The sequence below is a fragment of the Mercenaria mercenaria genome, chromosome 5, assembly GCF_021730395.1.
Source record: "Mercenaria mercenaria strain notata chromosome 5, MADL_Memer_1, whole genome shotgun sequence".
Classification (NCBI taxonomy): domain Eukaryota; kingdom Metazoa; phylum Mollusca; class Bivalvia; order Venerida; family Veneridae; genus Mercenaria; species Mercenaria mercenaria.
In genome coordinates this window covers 77,209,142-77,223,500 of record NC_069365.1, presented here as the reverse complement: position 1 = coordinate 77,223,500, position 14,359 = coordinate 77,209,142, and the positions used below count along the sequence as shown (strand labels likewise).

The 14,359-nt window shown below is 34.2% G+C and overlaps 1 protein-coding gene across 2 annotated transcripts in view; it reads right to left on the bottom strand.

Annotated features, from left to right (window-relative positions):
- Positions 1-6,086, bottom strand: part of LOC123558558 (hepatic leukemia factor-like) — a 37,880-nt gene extending 31,794 nt beyond the window's left edge. For both annotated transcript variants that reach the window (XM_053544041.1, XM_053544042.1), the window contains exon 1: positions 5,929-6,086. In XM_053544041.1, coding sequence (XP_053400016.1) covers positions 5,929-6,019 — 91 coding nt within the window. In that variant the 5' untranslated portion in view covers positions 6,020-6,086. The remainder of the gene's footprint in view (positions 1-5,928) is intronic.
- Between the last annotated feature and the right edge of the window lie 8,273 nt (positions 6,087-14,359).

Genomic DNA, 14,359 nt, shown 5'->3' with positions numbered 1-14,359 from the left:
TTTTGATAATTTAAGACCTACTGACCTAGTTTTTGATCGCAGTTGACCCAGTTTCAAACTTGACCTAGATATTATCAAGATGAACATTCAGACCAACTTTCATACAGATCCCATGAAAAATATGGCCTTTAGAGAGGTCACAAGGTTTTTCTATTATTTGACCTACTGACCTAGTTTTTGATGGCACATGATCCACTTTCGAACTTGACCTAGATATCATCAAGATGAACATTCAGACCAACTTTCATACAGATCCCATGATAAATATGGCCTTTAGAGAGGTCACAAGGTTTTTCTATTTTAGACCTACTGACCTAGCTTTTGACCGCATGTGACCCAGTTTCGAACCTGACCTAGACATCATCAAGATGAACATTCACACCCAATTTCATACAGATTCCATGAAAAATATGGCCTTTAGAGAGGTCACAAGGTTTTTCTATTATTTGACCTATTGACCTAGTTTTTGACGGCACGTGACCCAGTTTCGAACTTGACCTAGATATCATCAAGGTGAATGTTCTGACCAACTTTCATGAAGATCTTGTGAAATATATGGCCTCTAGAGAGGTCACAAGGTTTTTCTATTTTTAGACCTACTGACCTAGTTTTTGAAGGCACGTGACCCAGTTTCGAACTTGACCTTGATATCATCAAGATGAACATTCTGACCAACTTTCATAAAGATCCAATGAAAAATGTGACCTCTAGAGTGGTCACAAGCAAAAGTTTACGGACGCACGCACGGACAGACGACGAACACTGCGCGATCACAAAAGCTCACCTTGTCACTTTGTGACAGGTGAGCTAAAAAAGGAAATAAAGCAATACTAATTAATAATAAATCTGACCAAAAGGTTTGTGGCAATTATCAACTGGTGAAATTTTCAGCATTATGAAAGCATAAAGCCGGAAACATGGCAACTAATTTCAGTTTCTTCAAAACATTCTTAAAACTACTTTTATAGGTGATATTATTAAGGCAAGTTTTGGTCTAATTAAATGATATATCACCAACAAATTTTTAACAAAATATGAATAAATCTCTTTTAAATATCACAAGTCAAGTGTTAGACTGGCATCAGGTGTTGGAGTCCTTTAACATAAATATCTCTGCCATTACATCACCTAGAAAAATTAGCACTTTCTGAAAAAAAAAAATTACAATGTCTCTTACCTCTGACTCTAACTGAGACTGATCAGAGCCTAGGGAGAAATGGTTTTCTTAGAAATTATCAGTGTCATTATGAAGAAAGAAGTATGTTTTATTACAGAATAATACTTAATCTCAACAGCCTTTGTAAGTCTAGTAAAGTGTTGGAAATGTATTTTTCTCTGACACAAATTACATGTAGTCCAATTCAGATTTTTGTCTTGTCTGTTTATTGAGATGTAAGAGTAGCTAAATGGAACAAAGCATATGTTTTGTTCATCCCTTGACCTCTCTTGTTGTATTTAAGCTAATTCTGCATGTTCAGATCAAAATTTTATCCACAATGTAGAACTTTATTAAACCCTGATTTTTCAAAACTTCAGAACATACGTACTTAGAAAAATCAGCAAAAAATATAGGGTTGTGTGCTGGATTTTTTGCTACACCAATTTCAAAAATTTGGACCTCACGTATTTTTTAGTTTTCATACTATAATTGTCTATGGGAAAATCACAATTTTCATAACATTTTCACGAATATATACAGGAATTGTTCTACAATGTAGATTTTAATGAAACCTCTCACAGTCAAAAAAAAGACATGGCATATAATATGGTGAAACAAGAGCGACGCAATTTGGAGCAATATAAACCCGAAGGTACGACCTTTGACCCCCTAAGTGTGACCTTGACCTTGAAGCAAGCCATCACAAACATGCGCTCTACATGTTGTCTGAATGTGGTGAACATTTGTGCCAAGTTTCTTTAAAATCCTTCAAGGAGTTGAAGAGTTACAGAGTGGACATGCAAAAAGTTATATGACCTTTACTTCCATTACTTCCAGTTTATCAAACCTGCAGAACTACCTTCACATTAACATAAAGTAATTAATACAATAAAATATTGTTAATCTGTCAGCTTCTGCGAGAGGAATATGATCATGTAGATAGAACTTTTCTATCTGAAATAACAGAGAAATGCATTCTTGACCTTCTAACTTTTTATCGGGGGTATTGAAATGGTGTTGTCCGTCCGTCAGATGAACCAACATACTGCGATGACGCCCGTCAAGTTTTTTTTGATTGGTAAATTTCCCTTAGAGTTATTGCCCTTGATTTAATAAAAAATGCCCAAAAATGTCCGTCTGCAGCCATTTCTCAGTAACCATCAGGAAGAATTTCATAAAACTTGAAAATAAACAAGAACCAGCATACTGCGATGATGCCTGTCAATTTTTTTATTTTTTTTTGGATTCAATTTCCCTTAGAGTTTTGCCCTTTGTTTTAAACATCCACAGATTTGCACATAATGAACCCACCAAATGGTAGAATTTCATTAAACTTCTTTCATTCTTTTCCATGAATATTTTTTATAAACATGTGAAGTTGTGTACCCACACATGGTCACCACCTTGCCTTGGTCACACCCCCTCCCCCTCCCAACGGTCCCAACTTTTTCCGATTATTTTAAGTACAAATGGCATTCATTTTCAAAGGGAGACAACTTTTTCCTATTATTTTAAGTATTCGTCGAGAAAAAGTTGCCTCCCTTTGAAAATGAATTCCATTTGTAAAGAAATAAAGATAAACAATTGCTGAAAACTATGTTCCACCTTGTTATGTGAAATTTCAACACTCGCACGCTATTGCAAATACATCAAAACGAACATGTGTAACAGTTCTTTGAAAATGGTGCATGAGTTTTTAAAGGCGTTTGACTGTCCGGAAGTGGGGCCCCTATAGGCAGTCATTTTCTGGAATTCAAAGTTTATATCAGTATACTGACACTTGTTTCATAAAGTAATATACATGTTTTACATGCTGTTCAGTTTTCATGTCAAACAACTCTTTCTTTCTATGATTTGGTGTTGTTTGATTTTTGTTTCTCAAGGCCTACTTCGAAACCTTAATAAATTTTATTTTTAGGGTTTATGACAGAATTCAATCATATCTCAAATAAATAATTAATGTACAAAAATGTACAAAAGGAAAATAAAATGCGCAAAACGTTTTTATACGCGGTTGAAAATTTGTTGAGTGCACAGGAAATTTGCGCACTCATGGATGAACCACTATCACCAAATTTTTGTTAGCTTTTAAATTAAATAAAAGCTTATAATATTTAACTGTCACACGTCACTTGTGTGTGCTAGCTACAAATATACTGATTAATTGATATAATCAATAGGTGTGATAATCCAATCAGGACAAATCAGAGGCACGTGTTTGTTACGCCGCATATATTCAAAGGATATTAATTGTGCTTTGGCAATATAAATGCAGTAAGCATTTTTATATTCATTTATCACGTTTGATGCCGCGGGAGTGTAATAAAGCCATTAAAGGTGGTCAATCACATTTAAACAACATTTAATGACATTTTTTACTTTTTGTATATTCTGGTAGAGAATTATTTAAGGAACAAAAAGACCGATTACATAGAGTTAGATTCCTATTTGAAATGTATATTTTATTATTTTTATAAAATTTTGTAATTACTCCCCTTTAATATGAAAGTATATAAAAAGCTGGGTATTTCTTTTTATTTCAATACAATGTCTAATTTTACATTTGCATTTGATAGACATATCAACTATTGAACAATCTGAACCAAAATGCAAGTTTAAAAGCTGTGTGTAGCTTCTGAATTCATTTATTTCCAATCTATCTTGGTTGTGCAACCAAGATAGGCAAAGGGAGGTAATAATTAAGAAATAATAAATATGTGCCTATATTTTATCAGTTAATAAAATATGGGCAGGAGTTCGGATGCGTAATAATTAAATCACGAGTGCGTAGCACGAGTGATTTAATATTCGCGTCCGAACGACTGCCCATATTTTATCAACTGATAAAATTATTGGAACATATTTATTATTTCGATTCTAACCACGCAAATTCTTCGCATTTTACAGCACTACATTTTAGCGCCATATGTCATTCGGTTGGCCATATGCTATTATAAAAACCTCCCCACGAATGGAAAGCGTTACATCAAACGGAATTTTCCGATATTCAATAAATTTTAATTAAATTATTAAGTAGTTATTGCCGTGAAAATGTTATTTTTAATAACATCTAAGGTCGGATATAGAAATCAGAGATAAATACTTAATGCAGAGTTTATATATGCAGTTTCTAAAAATAGTACACGTCACCTACATGATGGCACTGAAACATACACGCTAGGACATTGCGGCGGCATATAAACACGTAAACACTTGAGTCTGGAAGATTGGAACATGAATTATGATTTATTTACTGTCAAAGTAGAATCTAGTTGACATTTGTGGTGCCTAGCTACAACGCAGGAATTGTACACTACACACACGACCAGACATAGATGCACTGGTGTTGAAGTTGAAACTTACCGGGCTGAAACATTTTCTTACGGTAAAAATATCAACAAATAAATTCATCAGTTAGAAATTGTTTGTTTCAGAAAATTTGATGTACTTTTTATTACTACTAGCACTGAAAAATCGAATATTTAGTCGGTATTATACTGTATATAATGGAAGCAGAGTAGAATCTCACAGTCATGTTACAATCGTAGGGCGGAATGGAAGAGCTATATTTTATCATACATTCATGTATAGGCGAATTCGCTATATGTTTATATAGCAGCTGCTGCGGATCGTGTTAGAATAATTTTTCAAACTTGCGTTTCTAATGAATTCCATCTAAATACATAATTTTTAATGCAAATATTTTACAAATATATTACAATATGTCTAATATTTATACATTTCCTTAGGCAAAGTATGTTTATCAAATTTATACTTATGATAAAATAACTCTACCTTGGTTGGGCAACTAGGATAGGAAAATGAAATTTTAAAAATACCTCCAGTGAAAATCTAATTTGTATTAAGTGTTAAGTCATAAATGAGTGTAAATGATCAGATGCTAAAGTTTCGAACAAATCCGTTACATGGCCAAAATCTGATTATCCACCTTTAAATAAAAATGATAATACACTAGTGTAATAAAGCGTTGACGTTGTTAACAGTATAGGAGACGTAGGTCAAATTGACTTGTTTATATGGCAAAAGAAAGTAGAATATTTGATGTTTCAACAGGAAAGGCTAACATGTGATAAGAAGAATATTACATTTGTGACTTTCCACATTCAATTTATAATACTCGTTGAATAATGCCTCGGGGTCGAAACGTCTCAAGATTCATAAGAACATGCACATGATACTTACTGTACCAAAAGAAACAAAGTGAATTCCGCCCGTTTTATGCATAGAAATAAAATTCCGGTTCCCTAGCCTATGCACGGTACTTTGGCTAGAGAACCGGTTCCGGACGAATAAGTTCGCTGTCTAGGGAACTGACCACTGCCTTAAAGTACGGGATCGGGCCTGCAGTACTTTAAAACTGTACTTAGCAAATAATCCAGCACCCTAAATAAAAAAAAGTAAATTCTAAGAACCTCACAGCTAGGTAAAAACTTTTTGAGATTTACAGAACGACGCGAGTAGACAGTAAGTTAATCCTATTAAATCGACGAGGAAGCCAGCCAGATATTTAAATTATGGTCGCCCTACTCTGAGTGAAGTCTGCGGTATAAAGGTTTTGACAATAAATAAATATCAGTCAAACCAGAACACCAAATGGAAGTTGTAGTACATCTGTACTTAGGCTAAAAATAACAGTCAAACCAAACACCAAATGGTAGTGCATCTGTACTTAGGCTAAGTAGGTCAAGTCAAAACAAATACTTAATGTTACATCATTAACTGAATACAAAAACAAATTGGCATCTTACCATTGTTTATAGTTGGTGCTGTCTGTAAGTTTGGGTCTTCAAGTAGTGCCTTCAATGAAAATCCATGTCCAGCGTATCCAAAATTCGACATTTTCACTAAATTATTGGTATGTTTTCCTTTGCTTCTTCTCCAATAATAATCCTATTAAAACCGACGAGTGCGCGCATCTATTTTTAGAATGTTGAAAACGCAACTGCCAATCAAATCGCGAGCTACATATAAACCCCCGATTCGATTGGCTGATAGCTTCCCACATGTTATCCGGTCCACAGCTAGTCACGTTGAAAAAAATGTGAAAAATTAAGATTGTCCGCTATTCGACATTAGGTCAAAATATGGCACCAAGGTTCAAGGCTGGGGTATATGAATTAAACCTGGACCCTCAGACACGGAGCTTGAGTCAATGCAGAACCTAAAATTATTCTATTTTCTATGCATTCTCTTCAACTTATGTAAGATTTCTAACCGTCCAGATATATCTATATTTGATCCAGCTCGGCTACTATAGAAGGGCAATTGTCATATGGTGGCTGATTTTTGCCATGTCGTCATTTTGCCCCACAACAACAGTGACACGACATCTCTTTTCGCCAGTAATATTATGACTGATGATGAACCTGTAAATACGTTTATTGTTCCTTCCGAAAGAACTGTTAATTCTATTCTACCTAGTTCTGTAGCTTAAAAGTTAGTTTTTCGAGCGTTAATGGAGACATCGGTTGTGCCAGGGTCACTCAAAATGAAAGACCCTGGTTGTGCTAACCACAATATGACTCTGATAACATGTAACATTTCTAGTAAAAGTAGTACGGACATATATTATGAAAAGAAAAAAAGTGGACACTCCACGACAAAAACGAAAATGTTGCAGAGCCTGTGCATGAACACAGGCACCTGTATCGGACCTGGGACAAAATATGGCCAGACTGATAAAAAAAAAACCCTTGTTTTCATCCTAAATTGGTCCAAAACGAAAAATATGTAGTGAAATATTGGCCCCCTTCAAAAGATACATACAGTATGTCTACTGTACATCTTTTGAAGGGGGCCAATATTTCACTACCTATATATAAAGGGGAAAAACTAGAGAAAATCTACATACCTGACGTTTAAAGTATTCGCCAGGTCTACAACTCTGTCATTCGTATTTCTCTTCTGGCAGCACAGTGTTTCTTTGTGTCTTTCAATATGGCGGCAACCACAGGCACCAGTATCGGACATTGGACAAAGAATATGGCCTTGTTTTCCATCCTAAATGAGTTCAAAATGAAAAATATGTAATGAAATATGACCCCCCTACAAATGATACATATGTCTATATGTATCATTTGTAGGGGGGTCATATTTCATTACATATTTTTCATTTTGAACTCATTTAGGATGAAAAACAAGGCCATATTCTTTGTCCAAGGTCCGATACTGGTGCCTGTGTTCATGAACGCAGCACGGAGTATTATGAAAGTAGCACTGATATATATATATATATATATATATATATATATATATATATATATATATATATATATATATATATATATATATATTCTCTTTTTTTCTTCGTTAATTTCGAACAATGACAATTTAGCATTTTGTCAGATCATATATAATTGGTCAGATCACATCACGGTTTCTTTGATAGCTAGTGTACATAACCTAACAGTACAATCGGACTTTTATTCTAAAGTGACCAGTTTAACATTTACTATACTAATGGCTGATAGTGTTCTATATAAACAAAATGGATGGAGTTGAGGTAAACGCAATAAATCCGATTATGACTGAAATTTTCCCAAAGAATACAAACTCAACTGATACTGATAACTGTGAACTCAAATTGATGGTTATGACATCATACGAGGTTCTACGAAAGAAAAAAAGCAGAGGTGCCGGTGTAACGTTGTAAACTGACCCCCATAGAATAATGACACCTGGTCATTATTTTACATAGAATAATGACCCCTTTCTATAAAATACTGACACCTCTTATAAAATAATGACCCCCACCATTTTATCTATAAAATATTGACCCCCCCCCCCCGCACCTAACCTATTACAAGGAAGGTCTAGTTGTTCAAGCTATTACTAACATACTCTTTATCAATTCAAGTCATTATCGTATTTCTATTGCTTATATTTGTTGTTGTGGTTGATGTTGTTTCTGCTGCTGCTGCTGCGTCTACAGCTGACACAACAGCAGTATATCTTAGAGGCCCCGCTAAGAAATAAACGTACATCTATTGAAAAATGAAAGGGTTTTTATTTGAATTATTATTGTTGTACATAAAGAGAAGTATTACAATAATAGAAGATATACTTACGTTTCAAGGTTACTGTAGAAATAGAGAGAACCGATATTTAAGCTGGAGGTTAATTTGGTTTTGTTTATAAACAGTGTGTTATCATCTTTTATTAGTCATCTGAAATGATTTTGGTCATGTTTTCTTGATAGCAATTGAGATCATCCTTTAGAAATAAAGCAAAAGCCGCATGCACCATACAAACTTTGGTGAGAAATTTGGCCTACGGAAAATGATTCAAATCACTTGTCACTTACAGTGCTTTTGCTTAAGAATTTTGGTTGTTGTTGCCGAGTGGTTAAGGTCGTTGACTCCTAATCCGGCGGCCCGGGTTCGATTTCCGGGTGGGGAAGCTGGAAGTTATGAAACACATGTTTCCCACTCAACTAGAGGAGTTCTGGTAAGCAACCCAGTGTCACACTGGCCATAGCTTTATCAGATCAAGTGGTTCCAACGTTGTTTGAGCGGTGAATTTTACGCCGATCAGATTGAGAAATATGGCCGATACTACAAATTCCCTGTATTATAAGTATGGTTTAAAGGAATTTCTACCTGTTAAATAACGAATCAAATGAAAACGATGGGTGCACCTGGAGCGCAAATGTGTCTATGTTTTAGCACGTATGTCCATTTAGCTGAGATTTGTGCCGTTTATTCAAACACTTCTGTACAGTCCGGCGGGGGAAGGAGATTTTTTACAGTTTTTGACAATGTCGCCTCAAATAATTAATTATAGTGTTTATCGGGAACATGTAACTGTTCAAACACTTTTCATATAAAGGGCTACCTCTTAAAACAAAGCGTGTGTATTTCCATAGAACTGACTGCGTTGTTTCTAAAAAAATTCGGCCGAAAACCTAATGCAACGCCGTTTGAGTGGGTCGCTATGCGACGCAATCAAGTGGATACCGTTCTGTGTCTTACTTGCGAAGTCTTATCCGTCTTAAAAACAGTCATTACTAGTAAAGCCTAACAATGAATGAATTTAGAGAGTTTCATATTATTATAATGATCCCGCTGTTTCTTATATATTATACTTTTACATTTTTATGTTAGCTTAACATTTAACATCTTTTTGAGGACATTGTCAAAAAACACCAACACAAAAACATAAAGCAAGGATGAACATCGAACAATATCAATAAGTAAATAATAGTAATAGTTCGTAAAAACAAAAACCAGTTCACGGATATTTATCTCCTCCACGAATGTTACTGAGCAACATACCAAAATCGGGTTGACTCTTTAAATCAGTATAGTTACAGTTGGTTACTTTTTAGTTCCATAAAACCAATACATTGCGATTTCATTATTTGAGCTGTTCATACAATTTAAATAAAATTTGGTCCATGATAAAAGTATTGATCAGTTGTTTGTATATATTTTCATTCATATTCCTGGTGTAGCGGTCATTAATTTTCAGAGAGATAAATCACAGAGAACGATAAAATTAGCCAGGGAAAAAACAATATTTTATTTGTCCTCCATAAAACAGAAGCGACGTAATAAACCTCTATGGTCGCAGCTCAAAAATGAAAATATAAATGAAACACAGACACCAATGAAAGAAAATAAACGGACCAGCAATACTAATAGAGACGTGTCATCAAGCAAACGATTAAGAGCGTTTGTTTTCTTCATGTCCTCAAAGTGAATACATGTAATGATAATAATAAAACACACACACACACACACCCACACACACACACACACAAAGAAAATAAAAAAAAGACTGCTAACTCGAAATTCAAGCACCAAAATATCAAGAAAAAAACCTGTTCACAATAAGGTATTAAAGAGAGAGTTTTATGTGACGAAATGTTTGAAGAATTAACAGAGGAAGAGACAGATTTTTAGACATTGCAAGCGACAAGGCTATCCTGAGACAACTTTCTGCAGCAAAAGATACATTATTTCACAATATTTTAACTCTTGTCAAATCGAATAAGATAAGTACCCGTTGGCAAACATCGCTTTTGTTATTTGGTTAGAGACAGTTAAATAGTACAACTGTGGCACATCTCTATTAGTATTGCTGGTCCGTTTATTTTCTTTCATTGGTGTCTGTATTTCATTTGTATTTTCATTTTTGAATGGCGACCATAGAGGTTTATTACGTCGTTTCTGTAGGGATAACGCATGTTTTTTCGTGTTATAACATTTGCAGAATCCAACGATTCCCGAGGGATTCTGAAGATGTTATAACACGAAAAGAACATGCGCTAACGCTATTCTAGCATAAAACGCGTGAAAACCAGGTAAACGAATATTTTGTCCATCAACGTCATTGAATTCCATGAAATGAGCGGTAAAGTCTACGTTGTTTATTCACGTTGACGTCATTTCTTTTTGAATTATCCGTTTTGGGACCGTAATACGTTTACGTTTTGCCACGGAACGCGCATATATAAAAAGGTGTTATGACAGCATATGAGCGCGAGAATCTCTGTGTTAACACACGTTTTCTCTCTTGTTAAAACACCGCCGAAAAGTGGCAATAACAGCAGTTTTATGCTAGAATGTTTTATGGAGGACAAAAACAAATATTGTCTTTTCCCTGGCCAATTTTAACGTTCTCTGTGATTTATCTCTCTGAAAATTAATGAACGCTACACCAGGAATATGAATGAAAATATATACAAACAAGTGATCAATACTTTTATCATGGACCAAATTTTATTTAAATTGTATGAACAGCTCAAATAATGAAATCGCAATGTATTGGTTTTATGGAACTAAAAAGTAACCAACTGTAACTATACTGATTTAAAGAGTCAACCCGATTTTGGTATGTTGCTCAGTAACATTCGTGGAGGAGATAAATATCCGTGAACTGGTTTTTGTTTTTACGAACTATTATTATTATTTACTTAATGATATTGATCGATGTTCATCCTTGCTTAATGTTTTTGCGTTGGTGTTTTTTGACAATGTCCTCAAAAAGATGTTAAATGTTAAGCTAACATAAAAATGTAAAAGTATAATATATAAGAAACAGCGGGATCATTATAATAATATAAAACTCTCTAAATTTATTCATTGTTAGGCTTTACTAGTAATGACTGTTTTTAAGACGGATAAGACTTCGCAAGTAAGACACAGAACGGTATCCACTTGATTGCGTCGCATAGCGACCCACTCAAACGGCGTTGCATTAGGTTTTCGGCCGAATTTTTTTAGAAACAACGCAGTCAGTTCTATGGAAATACACACGCTTTGTTTTAAGAGGTAGCCCTTTATATGAAAAGTGTTTGAACAGTTACATGTTCCCGATAAACACTATAATTAATTATTTGAGGCGACATTGTCAAAAACTGTAAAAAATCTCCTTCCCCCGCCGGACTGTACAGAAGTGTTTGAATAAACGGCAGAAATCTCAGCTAAATGGACATACGTGCTAAAACATAGACACATTTGCGCTCCAGGTGCACCCATCGTTTTCATTTGATTCGTTATTTAACAGGTAGAAATTCCTTTAAACCATACTTATAATACAGGAAATTTGTAGTATCGGCCATATTTCTCAATCTGATCGGCGTAAAATTCACCGCTCAAACAACGTTGGAACCACTTGATCTGATAAAGCTATGGCCAGTGTGACACTGGGTTGCTTACCAGAACTCCTCTAGTTGAGTGGGAAACATGTGTTTCATAATTTCCAGCTTCCCCACCCGGAAATCGAACCCGGGCCGCCGGATTAGGAGTCAACGACCTTAACCACTCGGCAACAACAACCAAAATTCTTAAGCAAAAGCACTGTAAGTGACAAGTGATTTGAATCATTTTCCGTAAGCCAAATTTCTCACCAAAGTTTGTATGGTGCATGCGGCTTTTGCTTTATTTCTAAAGGATGATCTCAATTGCTATCAAGAAAACATGACCAAAATCATTTCAGGTGACTAATAAAAGATGATAACACACTGTTTATAAGCAAAACCAAATTAACCTCCAGCCTAAATATCGGTTCTCTCTATTTCTACAGTAACCTTGAAACGTAAGTATATCTTCTATTATTGTAATACTTCTCTTTATGTACAACAATAATAATTCAAATAAAAACCCTTTCATTTTTCAATAGATGTACGTTTATTTCTTAGCGGGGCCTCTAAGATATACTGCTGTTGTGTCAGCTGTAGACGCAGCAGCAGCATCAGCAGCAGCAGCAGAAACAACATCAACCACAACAACAAATATAAGCAATAGAAATACGATTTGATCTTCGCTTATGAGTATACCTAATACTGTTTTCAAACGTTGGGCAATGCTGCCTGAAGCAATTTTATAAGATACATTTAGCAAGGAAATGGGCCGCCAATTTTTTATATATCGTTTATCTTTATCACCTTTTGGTATGCAAGTTATGACCCCTTGTATGAGAGAAACAGATAATTCTCCCGTGTCCAGAGACTGATTAATAGACCGTATACCAGAAAATGACCTATATCTTTCCAGAAGAATTTTAAAAAAGCTGCAGTAAAACCACTAGTTCCTGGTGAGGAATCATTAGACATTTTCTTTAGACTGGCCAACATTTCAGTGTAACTTAAATATCCTTCTAAGCTTTCTTTCTCATGTTCGCTTAACTTAGGTATATTATCATTTAACAAAATGTTGTTTAAATCAATGTTTTCAGTGTGTTTATATGAATACAAAGTTTTATAGTGTTTAACTGCTTCATTCATAATTTCATATTGGCTAGATAGTAAAGTACCAGATGATGAAAACAGACAGTTCATTATTTTTGAAATATAATTCCTATTCTCTAGATTACAGAAATATTTAGTAGGCTTTTCTCCATCTGAAACCCATTTTGCTCTTGACCTTATAAAGACTCATTGCATTATTTTTGATCTTAATTCAGTCAATTCAGCCTTTTTTGTCTCCAGTAAGTTATAATCAATGTTATTTTGCTTCTCTATTTGGCTTATTTCACTTATTAAAATGTCTTGTCTTTTACTGTCCTGTTTCTTTTTATATGCAGGATAAGAAATAGTTTTGCCTCTTATCTCCATAAATAATGTCTCAAAAAATAATTTATCATCAATATTCAATCTTATGATTTCATTGCTTATTTCTTCTAATGGTTCATTAGAATCCTGTGTTTTTTTCCTAATATATACCATTATTCATTCATTATAGGATTGAATCGATTCAAACTTTCAGAAATTACTACTATTAATGTTTAGTTGTGGAGGAAGAAACAAATCTTGGATTTGCTCAACCCTTTCTGGAGTTATGGCCCTTTTTTTCAAATGGCATCGACGGGAGATATGGCTGTCATTCGACTGCAGCTCTTGTTTTTTCTTCTAAGAAGTGGTCCTGGCTTCCCTGGTTTCTTTAAAAACACATTACAAGTTTACAACTTAATATATAAATCGTGACGGGTAACGTAACCGAAACTTAGTTAACATATTGTGTAATGGCTTTGCACATCCGTCTTAAAAACAGTCATTAAAGCCTAACAATGAATAATTTTAGAGAGTTTTATATTATTATAATGATCCCGCCATTTCTAATACTAGTATATTATACTTTTACATTTTTATGCTCGTTTAACATTTAACATATTTTTGCGGACATTAGTCAAAAAACATCAACACAAAAACATAAAGCAAGAATGAACATCGAACAATATCATTAAGTAAATAATAGTAATAGTTCGTAAAAACAAGAGCCAGTTCACGGATTTTTTATCTCCTCCACGAATGTTACTGAACAGCATACCAAAATCGGGTTGACTCTTTAAATCAGTATAGTTACAGTTGTTAGGCCCTACTTTTTAGTCTAGATTCACTACTATATAAGTGTACCCCCCAAATCCAATATACAACTCCCATCTTATCTGCTGCTTATCAGCGATTATGTAATAGCAACTGATTAGAGTGCAATTAGCACAGCAGGGACCCCAACTAGACCATGAAGATGTGTGCAGTGGAGTTGAAAGAAATTAATTTTTCTTCTGTAAATGTGGAATGATAATAATAATAATTATTATTTTGATATTATGTAGATGACAATAACTATTACTTTAATGTTATAATAATGATAATAATAATAATAGAAATAATCATAATCATAATTATTATTATTCTCATTATTATTATTATTCTCATTATTATTATTATTATTATTA